General features: G+C 41.1%; 1 protein-coding gene and 1 non-coding gene across 13 annotated transcripts in view; both read left to right on the top strand.

Moving 5' to 3' along the window:
- Nucleotides 1-9,645: 9,645 nt before the first annotated feature.
- FAM184A (family with sequence similarity 184 member A) overlaps nt 9,646-22,121 on the top strand; it is a 121,419-nt gene continuing 108,943 nt past the window's right edge. For 6 of the 12 annotated variants that reach the window (XR_010134355.1, XM_055391954.2, XM_063707819.1 and 3 more), the window contains exon 1: nt 10,221-10,519. Coding sequence is in view for 10 of the 12 variants with exons in the window: in XM_055391954.2 (XP_055247929.1) it covers nt 10,361-10,519 (159 nt within the window). In the remaining 2 variants the exon portion in view is untranslated. Of the gene's footprint in view, nt 9,665-10,211; nt 10,520-22,121 lie in introns of those variants that run through there. The other 6 variants (XM_063707822.1, XM_063707820.1, XM_055391950.2 and 3 more) reach the window with 4 other exon arrangements.
- Nucleotides 19,511-19,621, top strand: MIR548B (microRNA mir-548b). The gene has a single exon (NR_106473.1). It is a non-coding gene; the product is annotated as a microRNA mir-548b (primary transcript).

Genomic DNA, 22,121 nt, shown 5'->3' with positions numbered 1-22,121 from the left:
AGATGCAAATAAAAGACCTGAAAAGTACCTTTGAGATCACCTGGCCAACCCCAAAGAAGTTTTTGTAGATCTTTAGTACAGGTGCTTTTGTAGATATTTAGTATCATTTTCAATTGACTGCCTAACTTGGTCTCTATGATTCTTCTGGCCAAAATGGGAAGAAAGAATAGAAAAAAGAAGAACATTTCCTCTACCTCTTTCTTTCAAATCTTATATTTAGACGTCCTCTTTAGCTAACCATGATCTTGGATAGGAAATGTCTATTTCATCTCCATGAGGAAAGCACTGAATAAATGCTTATTGATTGATAGAACAGCATTCTCTGATTGTCTGTTCACTGGAATGCACTTCCCATAAGTAGCAAGAGTACTTTTCATTGATGAATCTTTTCTTAATTGTGGCAAAAAATAAATAACATAAAATTTAGCATTTTAACCATTTTTAAGTGTATCATTTAGTGCATTAAGTAGATGCACACTGTTGTACAACCATCACCACCATTCATTTCTGGACCTTTTTCGTCTTCCCCAGTTGAAACCCTATACCCATTAAACAATAATTCTCCATTCCCTTCTCCTTCTAGCCCCTGGAAACCACCATTCTACTTTCTGTCTCTATGAATTTGAGTGTTCTAGCTACTTCATATAAGTAAAACATCATATGGTATTTGTCCTTTTGTAACTGGCTTATTTCACTTAATGTAATATCTTTAAGTTTCATTTATGTACCACGTGTCATTCTTTTTAAGATTGAATAATATTCTGTTGTATATACCACATTCTGTATATCCATATTTATCCATCAATACACATTTGGGCTGCTTCCATCTTTTGGCTTCTGTGAATAATGCTGCTGTGACAATCGGTGTACAAATTATCTTTCCAAGTCTTTGCTTTCAATTATTTTGGGTATATACTTAGAGGTGAAATTTCTGAATCGTACACTAATTCTGTCAATTTTCTGAGGAACCAGCATACTGTTTTCCACAGTGGCTGTACCATTTCACATTTCAACCAGCAATTTCAACCACAGGGATCCCAATTTCTCCATGTACCACTTGTTATTTTTCTGTTTGGGTTTGTTTTGTTTTTTTGATAGTAGCCATTCTAATGGGTGTGAAGTGGTATCTCATTGTGGCTTTGATTTGCGTTTATAATTAGCGATGTTTTGACCATCTTTTTATGTGTTTATTGGCCATCTGTATATCTTCTTTAGAAAAATAACAATTCAAGTCCTTTGTCCATATTTTAATTGGGTTATTTGCTTTTCGTGTTGAGTTTTAGAAATTCTTTATATGCTCTGGATATTAATCCTTTATCAGAAGCATGATCTGCAAATGTTTTCTCATATTTCATGGGCTACCTTTTCACTCTCTTGTTAGTATCTTTTGACGCATAAAAGTTTTTTATCTTGATGAAGTTCAAATTATCTATTTTTTCTTTTGCTGCCTATGCTTTTGGTCCATTAACTGTTGAGCTCACATCTCAATCCTAATTTTAATTCTTAACCTTAACTGCTACTGCCTGGGGTTAATCTAGGTTTTCTGGGGCCTGAAACATACACAATTTGGGAAGGCCTAAAAAATACAAAGAATGTTATTTTTATAAATTTTTACTTAATTTTATAACCATGTATCGTGTGCTAGGAGCCTCCCCTCCTTGGAAAAAATCAGGCAAACTTGACAGCTCTCTGTTCCTCAGCCTCAATGTCCTGTCTGTTTTACCTTATGGATATTTCACACCCATCCTTTTTTGTTCCTACTCTCACTGCCTTATTTTAGGTCAGTGGTTCATCATCTCTCACCAGAATAAGTGCGATAGCCTGCTAACTAGTCTCCTCGTTTATAGAGTTGTCCCATAATCGATTTTCCACAGTCAAAGAATGATGTAACTAAAATGAAAATACGATTATTTCATGTTCCTGCTTAAAGCCCTCCAATGGCTCATGATTGCCTTCGGGACAGAGACCCAATCCTCTTGTCAAGGCATGTAAGTCCCCTTCCATAAGTAATCTTGATACCTGTTCCACCTCACATTCTGACATCCCTCTCAAACTGTGCTCTAGCCATATTACACTACTTGCTTTTCCCTAAATAGGTCATGCTCTCATCTAATCTCCAGGGCTTTGCCCTTACCCTCCTTAGAGCTTGTAATCTACCTTCCTACCCATTTTACCTGAAAAACTCAGCCTTCAGGGTCCATTCAAGCACTATGTTTATATGTGTGAAGCTTTCTCTGACACCCCAAGTCTAGGTTAAGCGACTCTCTTGGAGTTCCTTTCACACTCACCCACTTTGTAGCATCTAATTCTTCATTTGTCTGTCTTCACTAGACTTTTAACGTCCTCAGGATAGAGACTATTGCCCTGAAGAGAATACTTTTTAGTCATCACTGCAGCATCAGTCCCTGGAACACAATAGGCAGTCAACAAATATTTCTGCATAAACAATCTCATGAAAGAAACAGGCACTAAGTATAGATTTCTTGCCTAACTAGTTTCTCTCATTTTCTCTCTTTCGCATGCTAACTTTGCTAGATTTTTTTAAAAGTGAGGTTTGGGTGATGGGATTATGGGTGTGATATGGTTTGGATCTGTGTCTCTACCGAATCTCATGTGGAATTGTAATGTCCTGTTGGAGGTGGAGCCTGGTAGGAGGTGATCGGATCATGAGGGCAAAGTTCTCATGAATGGGTCAGCACCATCCCCTTGGTGCTGTTCTCATGATAATGAGTGGGTGACTTATTATGAGATCTGGTTGTTTAAAAGTGTGTAGCATCTCCCCCCACTCTCTCTTTCTCTTGCTCTGGCCATGTAAGACGTGTTTGCTTCCCCTTCACCCTCCTCCATGATTGTAAGTTTCCTGAGGCTCCCTAGAAGCAAAAGCTTCTATGCGTCCTCTGCATCCTGCAGAACTGTGAGCTGATTAAACCTTTTTTCTTTATAAATTACCCAGTCTCAAATATTTCTGTATAGTAATGTAAGAATAGACTAATGCAGAAAATTGGTACCAAAGAGTGGGGCATTGCTGTAAATATACCTGAAAATGTGGAAGTGACTTTGGAACTGGGTAACTGTCAGAGATTGGAAGAGTGTGAAGTGCTCAGAAGAAGATAGGAAAATGAAGGAAAGTTTGGAACTTCCTAGAAACTGGTTAAATTTTTGTGACCAAAATGTTGTTAGTGATATGGATAATGAAGTCCAGGCTGAGAAGGTCTCAATGGTGATGAGGAATTATTGGAAACTGGAGCAAATGTCACTTTTGTTATGCCTTAGCAAATAATTAGGTTGGATTGTGCCCCTGCCCTAGGGATCTGTGGAACTTTGAACTTGAGAGTGATGATTTAGGGTATCTCCCAGAAGAAATTTCTAAACAGCAAAGCATTCAAGATGTGGCCTGGCTGCTTCTCAATGTATGCTCATATGTGTGAGAAAAAAAATTATCTGAAACTGGAACTTATATTTAAAAGGGAAACAGACCATAAAACTTTGGAAAATTTGCAGCCTGGTCATGTGGTAGAAAGGAAAAGCCTATTTTCAGCAAAGGAATTCAAGCAGGCCACAGAAATGTGCATAATGAAAAGAAAAGCAAATGCTGATAGCCAAGACAATGGGCAGAAGGCCTCCAAGCCATTGAAGGTAACCTCTCCTATCACAGGCCTGGAGCCCCAGTAGGGAAAAATGGTTTCATGAGCCACACCCAGGGCCCTGCTGCCCTGTGCAGCCTCAGGACCCTGCTCCCTGCTCTGTCTCCAGTTTTGACTCAAAGGGCTCCAGATACAGCTTGGGCTGTTGCTTCAGAGGGTGCAAGCCATAAACCTTGGTGGTATGAAGCCTGTGGATGTGCAGAGTGCAAGAGTTGAGGTTTGGGAGCCTCTGCCTAGATTTCAGAGGGTGTATGGAAAAACCTGTATGTGTAAGCAGAAGCCTGCTGCAGAGGCAGAGCCCTCATGGAGAACCTCTACTAGGGCAGTGCCAAGGAGAAATTTGGGGTTAGAAACCCCACACAGAGTCCTCACTGGGACATTGCCTAGTGGAGCTGTGAGAAGAGGGCTGCCATCCTCCAGCCCTTAGAATGTTAGAGCCACTGGCGGCTTGCACCCTGTGCCTGGAAATGCCACAGGCACTTGATGCCAGCCCATGAGAGCAACTGTGGGGCCTGAACCCTGGAAGGCCACAGGGGTGGAGCTGCCCAAAGCCTTGGGAGCCCACCTCTTGTATCAGTGTGCCCTGGATGTAAGACATGGAGTCAAAAGAGATTATTTGGGAGCTTTAAGATTTAATGACTGCCTTGCTGGGTTTCAAACTCAAAAGAAACTGGATTTCTTTTGGCCAATGTCTCCCTTTTGGAATGACAATGTTTACCCAGTACCTATACCCCTGATATGGTTTGGCTCTGGGTCCCCACTCAAATCTCATCTTGAATTGTAATCCCCATGTGTTGAGGGAGAGACCTGCTGGGAGGTGATTGAATCATGGGGACAATTTCTCCCATGCTATTCTCATGATAGCGAGTGAGTTCTCACGAGATCTGATGGTTTAAAGTGGGACCTCCCCCTTTGCTTTCTCTCTCTCTTTCTCTCTCTCTCTCTCCTGCCACAATGTAAGATGTGCCTTGCTTCCCCTTTGCCTTCCACCATGATTGTAAGTTTCCTGAGGTCTCCCCAGAATGTGGAACTGTGAGTCAATTAAACCTCTTTCCTTTATAAATTACCCAGTCTCAGGTATTCTTTATAGCAGTGTGAAAACAGACTAATACAAAAAATTGGTACTGGGATAGTGGGGTATTGCTGTAAAGATACCTAAAAATGTGGAAGCAACTTTGGAACTGGGTAACAGGCAGAACTGGAACAGTTTGGAGGGCTCAGAGGAAGATAAGAAGATGTGGGAAAGTTTGGAACTTCCTAGAGACTTGTTGAATGAATTTGACCAAAATGCTGATAGTGATATAGACAATGAAGTCCAGGCTGAGGTGGTTTCAGATGAAGATGAGGAACTTATTGGGAACTGGAGTAAAGGTCACTCTTGCTATGGTTTAGCAAAGAAACTGGCAGCATTTTGCCCCTGCCCTAGAGATCTGTGGAACTTTGAACTTAGATGATTTAGGGTAACTGGCAGAAGAAATTTCCAAGCAGCAAAGCATTCAAGAGGTGACCTGGCTTTTTCTGAAAGCATACAGTCATATGCATTCACAAAAAGATTATCTGAAACTGGAACTTCTATTTAAAAGGGAAGCAGAACATAAAAGTTTAGATAATTTGCAGCCCGACCCTGTGGTAGAAAAGAAAAACTTATTTTCTGGGGAGAAATTCAGGCCAGTTGCAGAAACTTGCATAAGTAACAAGAAGAGGAATATCAGTTGCCAAGACAATGGGGAAAATATCTACAGAGCATTTCAGAGATCTTCCTGGTGGCCCCTCCCATCACAGGCCCAGAGGCCTAGGAGGAAAAAATGGTTTCGTGGGCTGGGCCCAAGGCCTTGCCACTTTGTACGGTCTTGGGACTTGATGCCTTTTATCCCAGCCGTGGCTAAAAGGGACCAACGTACAGCTCAGGCTGTTGCTTCAGAGGGTGTAATCCCCAAACCTTGGTGACTTACACATGGTGTTGGGCCTGCAGGTGCACAGAAGTTAAGAATTGAGGTTTGAGAACCTCTGCCTAGATTTCAGAGGATGTATAGAAACATCTGGATGTGCAGGCAGAAATTTGCTGCAGGGGTTGAGTCCTCATGGAGAACCTCTGCTAGGTCAGTGCAGAAGCGAAATGTGGGGTCAAAGCCCCTACAAAGAGTCCCCACTGGGGTACTGCCTAGTGGTGCTGTGAGAAGAGGGCCACCATCCTACAGATCCCATAATATTAGGTCTACTGACAGTCTGCACCATGTTCTGGAAAAGCCACAGGTGCTCAACACTGGCCCATGAAAGCAGCCATGGGGGCTGCATCCTGCAGAGCCACAGAAGCGGAGCTGCCCAAGGTCTTGGGAGCCCATTTCTTGCATCAGCATGTCCTGGATGTGAGACATGGAGTCAAAAGAGATTATTTTGGAGTCTTAAGATTTAATGAGTGCCTTGTCAGGTTTCACACTTGCATGGGGCCTGTGGCCCCTTTGTTTTGGCCAATTTCTCCCAGTTGGAATGGGAACATTTACCCAATGCCTGAACCCCCATTGTATCTTGGAAGTAACTAACTTGCTTTTGATTTTACAGGCTCATAGGTGGAAGGGACTTCCCTTGTCTCAGATGAGACTTTGGGCTTGGACTTTTGGGTTAATGCTGGAATGAGTTAAGACTTTGGGAGACTGTTGGGAAGGCATGTTTGTGTTTTGAAATGTTAGAAGGATATGAGATTTGGGAGGGAACAGGGGTGGAATGATATGGTTTGGCTCTGTGTCTCCACTCAAATCTCATATTGAATTGAAATCCCCATGTGTTAGGGGAGGGACCTGCTGGGAGGTGACTGTGATACAGAAGGAAAGTGCTGGGAAGGGAAGGGCATAGTCCCTTCAAATAATACAGAAAAGGGAAAGGGTGTGGTCCCTGGCTAGGGCTACATCCCCAGGCCTATGCCCATGGACCTAGGTGAGCACAGGCATTTTTGTTTTCCTGCCCAAATGTTGCATTTCCCAAGACTACCCTGGCCTGCCACCCCCACCATCCTGTGCCTATAAAAACCTGGGGACCCTAGCAGGCAGACACAGGTGGCCAGATGTCAAGAGGAGCACATCAGTGGAGGAACACACAGGCAGCTGTATGATGAGAGGAGCACATCAGCAGAGTAACACACAGGTGGCTGGATGCCAAGAGGAGCACATCAGTGGAGGGTCACATAGGCAGCTGGACGTTGAGAGCAATGCACTGATAGGCACCAGCATGCCAGCAGGCCATAGACTGGCAGAACAACAAGGAGTTTGACTGGGGCAGTCGGAGAAGAGCCTGGGCTGTCGAGTGGCCCGACTCCAGGGGAAAACCATCTCCCTTCTGGCTACCCCATCTGCTGAGAGCTACTTCCCCTCAATAAAACCTTGCACTCATTCTCCAAGCCCACGTGTGATCCAATTCTTCCAGTACACCAAGGCAAGAACCCCAGGATACAGAAAGCCCTCTGTCCTTGTGATAAGGCAGGGGTCTAATTGAACTGGCTAACACAAGCCACCTACAGACAGCTAAGCTAAAAGAGCACCCTGTAACACATGCCCACTGTGGCTTCCGCTATAAACATTCACCCCTAGACACTGCTTTGGGGTCTGAGCCTCACAGCCTGCCCATCTCTGTGCTCCCCTAGAGGTTTGAGCAGCGGGGCACTAAAGAAGTGAGTCACACTCCCATTGCACGCCCTGCGAAGGGGACAAGGGAACTTTTCCTGTTTCAGTTGGATCACGGGGGTGGCTTCCCCCATGCTGTTCTTGTCATGGTGAGTGAGCTGTCACAAGATCTGATAGTTTTATAAGTGTTTGGTAGTTCCTGTCTCTCTTTCTCTCTTTCTCACCTGACACCATGTAAGATGTGTCTTGCTTCTCTTTCACCTTCCTCCATGTTGTAAGTTTTCTGAGGGGCAAGTTCTCATGAATGGGTTAGCACCATTCACTTGGTGGTGTTCTCATGACAGTGAGTTACCATGAGATCTGGTTGTTTAAAAGCGTGTAGCACCTCCCCGCTCTCTTTCCCCCTCCTGCTCCAGCCATGTACATTTTGCCTGGCTCCCCTTCACCTTCCGCCATGATTGTAAGTTTCCCGAGGCCTCTCCAGAAGCAGAAGCTTCTGTGATTCCTGTACGGCCTGCAGAACTGTGAGCCAATTCAACCTCTTTTCTTTAGGAAGACTCAGGTATTTTTTTAATAGCAATGTGAGAACAGACTAATACAGGGTGTCTTACCAACTGAGCATCCCAAATCTGAAAACTCAAAATCTAAAATGCTCCAAAACCAGAAACGTTGAGTGCCAACACAACACTCAGAGGAACTGCTCATTGGAACATTTTGGATTTCAGATTTTTGGATTTGGGAAGCTCAACCAGTAAGTATAATGCAAATATTCCAAAATCCTAAAAAGTCTGAAATCCAGAACAGTTTGGGTCCCAAGCATTTTGGATAAAGGATACTCAACCTGTATATTATGTTTCTATTCATTATTTATAATTAAATATAATTTTAATTGTGACTTGTTTTATCCCATTGTCGTGGGGAAAAATATTAAATTCATGAAGTGACAGTGGATGTCTTTTGAGCATAGTATTTAAGAAAAGGGTCCTTTTGGGCTATGCCACATAGTGATGATGGAAACTCATGTGATGGCGTTCAGAGTGAATTACCAGTGGACCAGGGTCCTAACTTCTAATTACCAAGTCCGAGCTGGAAGCAGCTGGTAACACCATCTCTTTTCAGTGGAAGCACTTGAGGAGTGAACAGGTTGGGTGACTCAACTAATGCTACACATTCATTTCCTTATTTCCAGGCTTATTCTCTTTCCACTCTATCATAGTGACAAAAACAAAAATATCTTTGTCCTAGCAAGGCTTGGCTATACAAATTTAGTGAAACAGAGAGTCTTTTGAGCATACATTTCTGCTTAGAACGTAAAGAACATGAGTTCTAAAATGACTGTGAATCTTCCATGCCTAGAATTTGATGAAATAGCACTAGTTTCTAATTCTCTTTAATTTTATTTGATCATTAGTGCTTAAGGAGCAACATTTGTAGGATATTTGTTTCTGGCCATATGCTCCATTCAGAACCTCGGAACTAGACAACGTTTTTCCTGGAAGGTCTATTTAAGGGGGACTGAGTACCTAGCATCTGGGAAAAGAGCCAATTTCAAGTTTCCTTTCAGGAATTCCAACAGATCTTAAAGTATTTAAGGGTCCGATTAAACCTTCACCTTGTTTAGATGTTGTCACATCCAGACAATCTTTGTTAAATTCGGCTCTCTAGTTTGTTAATATTCTCAGATTTATATTTTGGCTACTTGCATGCTAAAAAGAAATCACATAGAGTTGGGGGATTTGGTTCTGCAAAACTGCGTGGAGATAAGATTTTTTAAAAAACAGGTACAATTCTATGTTTTTAAAGTATTATCCATGTCCTAAAATGACTCACATGCTTCAATGCAGGATACAAAAACTTTTTTAAAAAATCATTTGACTTGCAGGGGTAGAGATGTTAAGAGAAAATCAGTAGGGAATAACACATTTAGGAAGGCGAAAATGCACAAGTTATGACACATTTTGGCCCAGCTCCAAATCCTTAAAGCACTGATGTCTTGTTCCATCTTCTGTTTTTTTTTACCATTACTTTCACTCCGATCCTACTCTTACTTATTTCCAGCCAAGCAGTTTCCTATCTATTTGTCTTGGGCTCCACCTGGGGAAAGTAGCTATGCGGTGCTCCACCAGCTAACTGAAAAGGAGCGTTCCCTCCACACATACACTCAGCACTGAACTGGGGGCAGTGGCCGGGCACTTGGGGTGGGAGGGGGCGGCTAAGACAGCGTCACGGTCACTTGTGTGCCATTGGAAGGAAGGTCAGGGCAGGGAATCCTCGCTACTTCACTACTCATGTCTCTGGATTGGGCTTGCCTCTCTTCTTGGGGAAGAGCCACTTCTTGGGGCCCTGCACACACGAGGACGCATGTGGAAAGGGTCTGTAGATCGACACCCGTTCTGCTAACCGAAGGTGACTACGGCACCGTCTTCTTGGGGATACTTTTTTTTTTTACGTCAGGCCTCACGCTCGCTACACGGGGATCGCCGCCAGGGCTGGGCTGCCGGATCCCCGCCACACGGCGGAAGCACTGGCGGCACGGTCCCGGATCGACCTCGTGAGGCGCCCGCACTGGCCGCGGGGCTGCGGGACTGGCGGCGGCTGCGCGGGGCGGGGCGGGGCTTGGCTGCGGGGAAATGACGTCGCCGTCCCCGCGCGCGCCCTGGTAACGGCGGCTCCCGCGTCCTCCTCCATGTCCCCGCCTACCCCCGCCGCAGCCCGCCCCGTCTCCTCCTCCCTCCGCAACCTCGCCGAGTCCTCGGTGCGGGCTGCAAGCGGGACCGGCGGAGCTGCGCTGTCCTCGACGCCTCCGCCAGGCGCGGGCTGAGGAGCCTCCAAGAGCTGGCCCGGCCCCCGGCCGCCGCCGCCCATCCCCGGGCATCTGCCCCGCGCCGTTGTCCCCGCGGCTTCGGGCCGGCGGGACCGCCCCGTGCCTTCCAGGGGTGACCCGGGGGTCGCGGGCGGGACGGCGCCTGCGGCCGAGTCTGGGGGGCGCCGGGTGTCGGGTCGGGAAGCGGCCGCCGCGACTCTTGCCTCCCGGGCGTGGTTGCTCCACGGGCCTGCCTCCACGCGCGGGGACAGGTGCCCCGGCTGGGGTCTGTCGGGAAGATGGCGACCCCGGGCATGAGCTGGCAGCAGCACTATTACGGCGGCTCGGCGGCCAAATTCGCGCCCTCGCCGGCCACCGCACAGCTGGCTGGGCACAGCATGGACTACAGCCAGGAGATGCACCTGAAAATGAGCAAGAAAATCGCCCAGCTCACCAAGGTAAGGGGAGCAGCGACGGGGCGGGTGGCGACCCCGTGCGGGCCGCGCCGGACTCACCTGCCTCCCCGGGAGGCAGTGCGCCCTGCGCCCGCAGCGAGGGGAACTCTACTCCTCCGCCGAAGCAACAGCCGGAGACACCTCCAAAACCCTGCAAACTTTGGTGGAACGCTGGCAACATGAATTTAAACTAGACAGCACAGCGGCACGGTGCGCGTAAGGGACTTGCACTTCCTTGCCCTTTAGGGCTAAACCAGCACAGAACAAATTAGGGTTTAGTTCCTTTATTCCACAATACTAAATCACTTTACTGTTGCTCCCATGCATCTGCCAGGGCTCCACGAGGCATCACACTACAGTACCATTTGAAGTACAGTACCGTATTTACCTAATATGACTCGGAATTAAACAGTATCTTACTGGTTACTCAGTTAAGGGAAGAATCAACTTTCAGAGGATTGTAGGAGGGTAAAACATACCTTGAGTGCCAATTTGGGGCATTTAATGAGTCATTCCTTAGCCTGACAAAATGTCAAACAAGGCTTATTAGATGAATCTCACACTGTGCCTGCATCTAGTTCAATGTTTGTCGAAGGATAATTTTCAAAGAGCAGTTAGCCTTCACATTCGGCCACGTGTAGTTTAGGACTGTACTTAAATTAGTGAACTTTTTTTCTAATTTAATGTTGATAATGAGAAGGAATTGGTATCTGTGAAGCAAGAGCAATTCATATCTGTTATATTGCTCTGCTTAGAACTCACCAGCAATCTAGCAATACCTATCGGTAAGAAGTGATTTGTGGTGTCTGAAAGTTAAGAAAGATGATATACCTTAATGTGTTTAAGCTGTCTCCTAACAGCTTGTTAGGAGAGTTGGCATGCTGAAGAGAGATGGGCATCGTTGGGGGTTACTGCTAGATAGCCTCTGAGTCTGACTCAACTCTAAAGTTCTCACATAATCCCATTGCTGGTTGGCACTTTTGAGAGAGTGAAGTAAGACATGAGATTCGGAAGAGAGGAAAGGAGGAAATAGGAGTGAAAAAAGGTTGAAAAGAGAATAAAAAGATTTTAGTGAAGAAATGTGATTGAGGATAGAAAAGATAACATAAAAGGACTACAAAATGAGAGCACAAATGGAAGAGCAAAAGAAAAGTTACAGGTACATAACAGTAAAACTCAACCAACGTCTTGTGAAATTTTTTTTTGTCTTTTGTTTGATCTCAGCACTGTCTCAGAAATTGTTAGGTGTGCGGTGTTTTGTTTCCTTTTTTGTCAGAGTATTGCATTCAGAGAAAGGAAGATCTAAGAAGGAATGATAGTAGTGTATCATTAGAACATTTACACATTTGGAGTCTAAAAGCCAGGCTTCCTGCAGTAGTGTTTGATCTTCCGAATACTGATGTCCTGAATGAAGCACGTGAATATTTATTCTGATTTTCTCTTATGATGTGTCCATAACATCCACTGTTCTCATTTTAGATGTAACCCTCTAGAGCCCTACTGTAAGTAATAGGAAAACTCAGTAAACTTGTAGTGGGACTGTGTTCTGTTTAACAAATGCTGTTGCTCTTCAGTACATTTTTTTCTTTCTACTTAACACTTTTTCAGTTTCCTGTTCTTTTATCAGAAAAAAATAAGTTAGCACCACTGGTAAAGAGGTAGGTGTATTGATTGGAAGCTGGTATTTTCTCCCATTACATTACCCACCTCATATCTAATGAGACAAGAGGGTGCTCTCAGGCCAGTGCTCTCAACACCGCTTGAATGCCTCATCTGATCTTCACTGAGAGTTACTTGGACTCTCTGGTTTTGTGTTTGTAGTTACAGTCTCTAAACACTCTCCACCCCCTCTGCTAAGTACTTAAGATATTTAATCCTTCATACTAGGTTTCTCAGTGTCACACTATTGACATTTTGGACTGGATAATTCCTTGTTGATTGTGGGATATCCTGTGCATTATAGGATGTTTAGCAGCATCCCTGGAACTACTCAGTGGGTACTAGTGGCTGCCCTCACCCACCCACCCCCAGTCATGACAATAAACATGCCTCCAGATATTACCAAAATTTCCCAGGAGCGGGCAGGGTAGTTGAAACAGAATCATTCCAATTAAGAGCCATTGACATATACTGAAATATCAAGGGATTATCCTGCTTTTATTTACTAAGATAAGGCCTGAGAATGAAGCAGTTTGATAATAGGACTCTGTTGGAGCCAACATCTTTCTGTTTCTACAAACGTATAAGACTTGCTTTCTTTATACACCATTTTGAAAGTTGTCAGATTTTATAGTCATATACACTTATTGTAAATACTATACCATAAGCATGACATCATGAGTGTATATAAACAGAGAGAGAGAGGGACTGTTATGAACTTTACTACTGTCTGCCATATAGAATTTTTACTCATGAAGAGTTTATTCATATTAGCAGAGGTGTGTTCCAACTATGGTTGGAACTTGACAATGGCTAATATTTCATAATTGTACACTGTAAATGTAACAATTAAAATTGGATTTTATTTCTTTTGGAAAGAAGTCAGTAGAACTCAACTCTTCAGCATTATAGCAGCAGCACACTTAAGAGCAGTGTGGGAACCTGACACACTGAGTTAAAATTCTCACTCCACCACTTACTACTATTGTGACCTTGAGCAAGCCATTAAACACTGAGCCTCAGTTTCCTCGTCTTTAAAATAGGGATGATAGTACCTATTTTACAGAGTTGTAGCGGCACATAGTAGGCTCTTCATTCAGGCTGTCACTCACTGAAAAGACATATACTAATATGAGTATTAATAAAATATGGATATTTTAAAAATGCTTCTCTCCTTTTAAACCATTCTGCATTTAACAGCGTTGTATGATAGTGTACTTATTTTGAGGGTTTTCTGCTAAACTCTTTAAAAATGTATATGTAGTAGTGTTTTTTCTCCTTCGAATATCAAAGTTTAAAGGTTTCACGTTTATTCTGCATTGTGGTAGAATGTACTGAAAATACATTGTGCATGTTTCAAAGATTTGGCTGGCTATGAAAGGATAAGCATGAAAAGTAATATATATTATAATTTTGCCCATAGCGAAGCTCAATATATTTTTAACTAAAAAGCAGTCTTTGCTGTATGCATATTTGTTCATATCCTATTTCCTAAGAGCCTAACATAGCTGCCTTCTCATGGTAAGGAGAACACCAGTTCTTTAAGCACCTTTTATGTAAGGGAGACTTTGGAAATGTTACACATGCAGCAGGGAGCAGGACACTGTCCCTGCCTTTTAAAGGAAGTCTAGCGTATTTGGGTCACTCGTGTCAAGTTTTAAGAATTAATATTAGATTCTTGAGCTACATTATGGCAAGTTTCTGCAAATGTTAATGGCTGAACTATCTCAAGATAGGCAGTGAAGCTGGATGGATTCAATTATGTTTTATAAGACCACATTTGTATACTTCTGTCCTCTCCACTGTGTTGACTTTTCAGGATATCAGGTCGAAAAGCAGCCCTTGTGGGATGTAATTATAAAAGCTTTTTTTTGTCACTTTCAAATTACTTTTTTTCCCTTTTTGTCTCTTTCAATTTACTCTTTGAGACTGGTTCATCCTCTTTCATGGGTTAACTTAATTTTTCTGGTTGCTTTTAGATAATACAAATCATCCTTCAGTAACAAAGTCACAAAAGTCTCAATTTGATTATTAAAATTAAAATGCCCAGTACCAACAAGTAAAAACTGCAGACCAAGCCTGAAATAAAGATGAAGCTTCTCCCTTAACTGGTCTCTTGCTCTGTCTCTTGCAAGGGGGAAACCAGTAACTAGGGAAGGGGGTATTATTGCCTTTTTACTTCTTACCTGGTTTTTCTATTCTTCCTGCTTTCTCTTGCCAGTTCTGGTTTCTCACCCTTCCAAAGTTGGTCAAGGAAGAAGTGAAAAGAGTAAAGAGGAGCAGCAAACTTTTACTTGATTAGTGAAGAAGCTAGCTGGTGATCTAGTTTCAGTGCTTTTGTAGCCGTTGCAGATGTTTAAAGCTTATTCTTTCACTGGTGAATCTTCTACCTCCCACCTCAGTGGCTCTAGATTTTCACCTCAATTCCTTGACAGTGAGAATTCCCTTATGCGCTGATTGGTTGCTTACTCCTTCCTCAGCCTCTTGGAGCTAGCAGTACCTTCACCTCCACTTTGCTGAGGTCTGTGCAAACTCTAGATACCCCTCTTGCATGGACTTGTGTGATCCCACCCCAGGTTGTTCACTCTTCTGTAGAGGCCACATAGGGAGCCCTCATTCTTTGCACAAACTCTGCTAGTGGTCCCAGTTCAGCCCTCTCTCTTGTTCTCACATGACTCTTCATGCAGCTTCTCATCCTTTAGATTTTCTGGGGATTAATCAGGTACCAGGTTAGCATGTTCTTCAAAGTGCTTGAGGCACATGTCAAGTTCTTCAAGTCATTCCCCCAAAGCCTTTTTCCCTAGGCTTTAGGTGTGGGACAAGCATCTTCCACCCTTCCGCCTTGAAGACACAGGCCCCTGTTACCACAGCTCTCCCCAGGGAAATCTCTGAAACCTACTCTGTAATCTTCTTGAAGCGCCACCTCACTAGTGGTGGGGGTAGAAAGTAACACATCTCAGCACTCTTCTTTAGACTGCCTCTTGACATTTTCGAGAATGTTCTGGCAGCTGCTTTGGAATGTCATTTCTATTGTCTTTTGTTCTCAGCAGAAACTTCCGTTTTAATACCTTGTTATGTTAGCTGCTTATCAAATCCCTCTTTAGTTGATTGCACTTTTGATACAGAGTCTGTTTATCACTTAACTAGTATAGACATAAGTAATATATGGTACAGTGTACGTTCCCAAACAGCAGGAAGTAGTTTATTTTGTGTTTTCTGTGCTTAGCATCAAGTCCTCTTATTTAATACCCAGCTTATGGCTCTTCTACTAAAACTGTCCTGACCAACTACCCTTGTTGGGCTTTCCTTGCTGTGCGTTAGCATTGATTGTTGGTACCTCAACATTGATACTTAATAATGCAAACTTGCAAATACTGTTTATTGTGTTTATAAATATACTTTGTTTTCATAATTTGACTGTAAGGTTCTCAGCTCTAGGGACTGTATCTTTTATTACATGTAACCTTAATATGAATGGTTTGCACATAGTACCAAAGCTTAATAAGTATTTACTGAAGAAGATGGTGGTCATAATGATACAGCAAGTAATTTTGTTATACAGCAGAGAAAGACAGTACTTTTTAGGAATTGTATCTGCTACTCTTCTGGGTTAGTGATAGATCATTTCAACTGAGTTAAATTATTCCTAAATATTTAAATGTTTATTGACTGCCCTTTAAACTGCTTCAAAAAGCTATTTTATTTCTTAATATATTTTTGATGTAAAAAATACAAATATAACGTTCTTTGTCTACATTATAAGTATTTGTCACTTCAGAATGTAGGTAATTAATATACTAGTTTCTTAGCAAATACAAAAAAGCCTTGTGATCAGTCATTTTATACTAACTCTGCTTTTTCTATATCCAAAACCAGAATGTGTTTATATAACACCAAAACCAGTGAATTTTTCAAATAATACTATTTTCTGTACATGAAATAAATGATTTTTCACTAATTGGTTTGTTTGAATTATCTAGATACTCTTTCATAATAATTCTGTATTGCTTATGACTTGAGTGTTTGAACAAGAATGGTAAGTGGCCTCATAAAACATAGCAATTGGCTGCGTTTCACCTTAGCACTAGTACATGCCAAATGCAGCATCTCTTTTTCTTTGTTACATTGTAGCTTTGCCATGCTATTAAGCAGTGGCTTGGATGTAATCTTTTAGTCATAGTTGAGTGGTTTGGATTAATTTGTTGCATTTTACTAATGGACACAAAAGCATAGTATCCTGTTAATTAACTGGTCACAAACTTATAAAGGGACTTCCTATAGAGTTAAAGATTTAGAGTTAAAGGTTAAAGGTTTAGGTTGGGTGCCCTGGCTCACGCCTACAGTCCCAGCACTTTGGGAGGCCAAGGCAGGCAGATCACTTGAGGCCATGAGTTCGAGACCAGCCTGGCCAACATGGTGAAATCCCGTCTTTAGAAAAAATACAAAAAATTAGCTGGTGTGGTGGTGGGTGCTTGTAATCCCAGCTACTTGGGAGGCTGAGGCACAAGAATTGCTTGAACCCCGGAGGCGGAGGTTGCAGTTGAAATCATGCCACTGCACTCCAGCCTGAGTGACAGAGCAAGACTCTATCTCAAAAAAAAAAAAAAAAAAAAAAAAAAAAAAAGATTAAAGGTTTAGACTTTAGACTGTGACCAGGCTGACCCTCTCATTTTATAAGTACAGAAGGTGTGAGGGCTCGGTGCCATTTGAAGATTACTCAACCTGGACTCACATTCAGGTCTCTAGATTGGTCTAGGTGGGGGTGGCCACACTAACAGGCCTCTTTTCCCTGTGTCTACGTTCTTTCTAATATTACTTATTCAATAAGAGACCACAGAGTTATTGTTTTTCCATGTTGGAACCATGTTTTACTTACCATCTGAATCAAATTTTTGATAAGGGTGAAACCAACCTGTGTCTCCTCTGTATACTTACTGTGGAACTTTCTGGGTTTATAGGTTGTATATTTTGTATACTATGACTTGGTCACTTTGTAACAGAGGTTTATTGTGTGTGCTGTCAGCTAAATGTCATAATATTTTCATGTTTTTATTAACAGGTTTAGTCATTCCAAACTGAAACATATTTAAAATAACATTAACTTAGAGACTGCCATACTTGGTGTGAAAATTACTACTGTGGTTGTTTTAAATGTCTTTCTTTTGACTGCTTTGATTCTTGATTAGATTGTTGCTTAGACCCCATTCCTAAACACAGTAAATTGCAAGTTTTCCAGTTTTTATCGACTTCACTATCTGTTTTGTTTATGAAAATCCTTTGCTAGCCTCTAATCACAAGTCTTAAAAAGTGTTATGAAAGATAAAGATTCAGCAGGAGTATGTGACTGGAGTAATTTCTTCATTTTAATTAATAAGTTCCCTATACTTTAACTTTAAAAATTGTGATATTTTTGAAAATTTTGTATCTCTTAAATGTGACATGGGAATGAAGAATAACCTGGGTCTATAAAGCTAATTAGTTTGTGGAAGAAAATAGGAGGTAATGGGGGCCAGGGGAGTATTGATAAAATACTGTTATTTTGCCCTTTCAATTGATCTTGTGAGTTTTTTTTTTTTAAGAAAATCTTTATAAGCATTCAAATAAATTTGAATATTATGCCATGAAATGGAAAGGATGTGAATGACGGGAGTTCGTAACGCCATTCTTTTTATTCACCACAGGAAGTTTCTATCCTGCAGGCCACTTCAGAATGTAAAGGACATTAAGTAAATGTCAGAACTGGTGCCCCATGTCCCTTTTTTGGAGATAGACACCTATGGGAGACAATCACTAACTGATTTCAGGATTAGATAAATAGATAAATAAACACAGCAACATTGAGATCCCATCTCTACTTTTTAAAAAATAAAAATAAAGAAAAACAATGTTATAAATGGTAGTTTGATATGGGGGAATCATATCAAACTATTAGGTTTATATTTTATATGTCAAGTGTGGTCTAAACCATAGGGGGCTTTTTAGATTGACCTAGAGAGTTAATGGTCCTTCAAAATATTGGAAAATATTCTTTGACTGCCAATCAATTAATATATAAAAATGAATTTTTGAAACAATGATATTTGCAAGTTGGAGATTGCCAGTTGTATTTTGGTATGCTTAACATTTAAGACCAAAGCAAAAATTTTAGAAAATCTCTGATTCTTAACTTTTAACTAAATTACATCAGTGAACAACTGTCATTTGTAGCCTTATTTCACCAAGGATTACATCTTTCTTTTCTACCAAAACTTCAACGAGAATGTATAAAAAGTAGTGAAGTTGAATATATGAATTTTTTATCCTGTATCTTACACTATTATCTTGAGATGCAAATGGAAGCTGAAACTATCAAAGGATCTATAGTACATGGAAAAACAAGACTTAGTGATTAACAATTATATGTGGGATTTGGATATTTTAGACTTGGCTACCATGTGCTACCTCATTTAATTGTAAAGGAGATAGTACTTCGATTTTTTAAATTGCTAATTCTGTATTTCCTTATTTACATGTACCATCTCTATACCGAAGTTTGAGGAAGTTGGAAAGTAAAACATTTCATCTATAAAGTGCATTACTAATATTTAAATTATCAATAAAATTGATAATTTTAGTAAAATAACAGGGTAAATTCCTATTTATGCTAAATTATTAGAGAATGAATTATTTTAGTTAACTAGAAGTTTCCATAGGGGTTAATAAGTTTTCACTTTCTCATATAGTATACTTACATTTACATCATACCATTCATATATCACACTGGAGTTCTTCATCAACTCCAGATCATTGTTAGGATCATCAGTGCATATGTAGGAAATTGGACCAAACTTATGCTAGTCCTATTAGGCCAAACCCATGAATGCTGATATTTAATTTCTGAATAAATTGTTACTTGCTCTTTTACTTGTCATGTCTTTCTTACTTGTAAAATGAAGTGTCGCATTTGAATATTTACAAATTCTAGACATTGGCCTTGGTGGTTGAGCAGATTTTGTTTATTCTGGCGAATGTGTGTCTGTGTGTTCACAGGTATTTGCATTTTTCATCCTGTAGCTCCTTAAGCACAGTTTTAAAGATTCTCATTTCTTTCAGAAAACATTTTATGACCAAAATACTAAATAGTATTCTTTGTCTACCTTTAGATGTTTCACCTAGTGAATTTTGGGAGGAAGGTGTGTGTGTGTGTGTGTGTTTAATGGTCTACTCAGAGTAATAAAATATACTTAGATATGACCGAAGTGGAATATATAGGTCTATGTGTTTGGTAAACTTGTCGAATGCCTACTTTATGAAAGACATTGTGCTTGGTACTATTAATTATTTAATACTATTTATTATTCCATTTCAGACTATATATTTAGGTTGGCGCAAAAGTAATTGCGGTTTTGGCCTTTATTTTCAATGGCAAAAACCTCAGTTGCTTTTGTGCCAACCTAATACTTCACATATATTTTCCAACAGACTTGAGAAAATATAACTGGAATATATTAATCATATATTTTAATTACAACATATTTATCAGTACATTAATTCTGACAAATTTTAGATGTGTAATCATGGGCAAATTTTTCTATTTGGTTTCGTTCTTTTTGAGTAGAACTTATGTACGTGCTTTTCTTGGATAAAGAAACTATACTGATAACCTTCTAAATTCTCTAATAAGGTTTTGATGCCTCAGTTGACATATTCTGGTTACAAATCTCTAATATATTTAGCTGGGGGGTAGAGCGGGTAAAAGGAAATTTCAGTCTTGGAAACCCCGGAGTTAATGTGTTTGTGTTAGGTTTAGGTTTCTCATGGGCAGCCGGAGAGCCACATTGTTCCCAGAGCCAAACGGCCCAGTGAGGCAGCAGTGCCCATCGTATGGGTCAGAGGTGTGGTTCAGTAAGTTAGGCATTCCCTTATTTGAAATTCACCTTCACCACTTCCTAGTGTTTGACTTTTAATACATATTTTAACCACTCAGGGCTGTATTGTCCTCATCTGTAAAATGAGAATAACAAAGCCTACTTCATAGAATTATTATAAAGATTAAAGGAGATAATTGATGCAGGAGAGAGGAGTCAGTTTGCACCCACTATCCCCTCCCCACTTGGTTAAGCCTCTGCTGACATACTCTTTAACAATAAAGTAGGTTTTTAGGCCAGGCATAGTGGCTCACACCTGTAATCCCAGCACTTTGGGAGGCCGAGGTGGGTGGATCACACTTGAAGTCAGGAGTTCGAGATCAGCCTGGCCAACATGGTGAAACCCTGTCTCTACTAAAAATACAAAAATTAGCCGAGTGTGTTGGTGCATGCCTGTAATCCCAGCTACTCGGGAGGCTGAGGCAGGAGAATTGCTTGAACCCAGGAGGCGGAGGTTGTGGTGAGCTGAGATTGCGCCACTGCACTCCAGCCTGGGTGCACAGTGAAACTCCATCTCAAAAAAAAAAAAAAAAAACCCCACAAAAAAAACAATAAAGTAGGTTTTTATATGTCTTTATTTTGTTTGTTTATTTATTTATTTTTTAGAGATGGGGTCTGGCTATGTTGCCCAGGCTGGAGTGCAGGGGTGCCATCATAGCTTGCTGCAACCTTACACTCCTGGGGTCAAGTGATCCTTCCACCTCAGTTTTCTGAGTAGCTGGGATTATAGGTGTAAGCCACTGTGCCCAGCTATATTTTCTTTTCTGATGGATATATAGTCTACATTGTTGGGGACCATAGCTGTCAAGTAAAGGTTGAGCAGCAAATAAAATATAGTCAGTTCTCATTATTCGTGGTCGTTGTATTGCATGGTCTAGGGAGAATACAGAGCTAGGTTCCTGACACCCTCTGGTCACAACATTTTCACCAACTGATCAATGTATAACCTTGTTTTATGTGTGTTTCTGTTTAAAACACCTTTTAAAATATATATTGATCCATTAACAGTGAAGCCACAGCCAAATATCACTATAACTCATGCCTGAACAAAGGTTATTTAGCACACCTTGAGTGTTAGATTTTGGGGTTACATATAAATTTTAGCAAGTAAGATAATTTACAAATAGGGAGTCCATGAGTAAAGAAGATCAACTGTATCTAAAAATGGAAGCACAACTTTGCATCTGCTGTTTTCTTAGCTCCTGCTGTTTATCAGCTATTGTTAGGGGCCTAAGTAACTATGACTCTTATTACCACCCTAAACACCCTCACATGAGTGTGACTTTGACTCTCATTATCTCAGTAAACACCCTCAGATGAAAGGGGTGGAAAGGATAATGGAGGCTGAAATACTAATCTTTTGTGTGACTTGCCAGTCACCTTCAGGCCACCCTACAATCATAAGCATGGGATAAATTCTTTTCTTGTATGTTAATTGTAATCTTCAAGATCTAAACTTGAATCTATCACATTGCCCTACGTCAGAAAAAGGAAAAAAAATATGTAAATGATTCCAGGGCATGGAGCAAAACCTTTAAAAAATAATTTATTTTAGTTTAAATGAAATCTTTCATAGTCATCATTTGCCTAAAACATGTTTGCAGTTACTTCTTTTCTAGCATAAATTGTCACTGTGGGAGTTGGTTTTGTTAAAAGTCTTTGTCTATGTACCTAAAGATAACTTGAAATCTTATACAGTTCGAGGCTATAGCACATTTGGTTGGATGTTTCTGAATTAACCTTATGCAACATACAGAAAACTTTTCTGCAATTCAATTCATATCTGTCCACACTTTCTTGTTTCAACCCCCTAGTAATTATCAAAAAAAGGAACCCAGTTAAGAGTACTACTGTGATCATGAGGGAGTTGGCAAAGATAACTGTCCTGGAATAAATAACAATTTGATCTGAAGCCAAGCTCATTACTATAATATTGCTCTATTTAGGACCATGTATATCTTTAACCTTCAATCCTGAGTCACTGTTGCTATTTGCTCTCTCTATTCTTACTTCTGGATTGTGGAGCATTGCTAGAGAAA

The sequence above is a fragment of the Gorilla gorilla genome, chromosome 5 (genome assembly GCF_029281585.2).
Source record: "Gorilla gorilla gorilla isolate KB3781 chromosome 5, NHGRI_mGorGor1-v2.1_pri, whole genome shotgun sequence".
Taxonomy (NCBI): Eukaryota; Metazoa; Chordata; class Mammalia; order Primates; family Hominidae; genus Gorilla; species Gorilla gorilla.
Note: the sequence above shows the minus strand (reverse complement) of the source record. Positions and strands in the feature narration are given on the sequence as shown.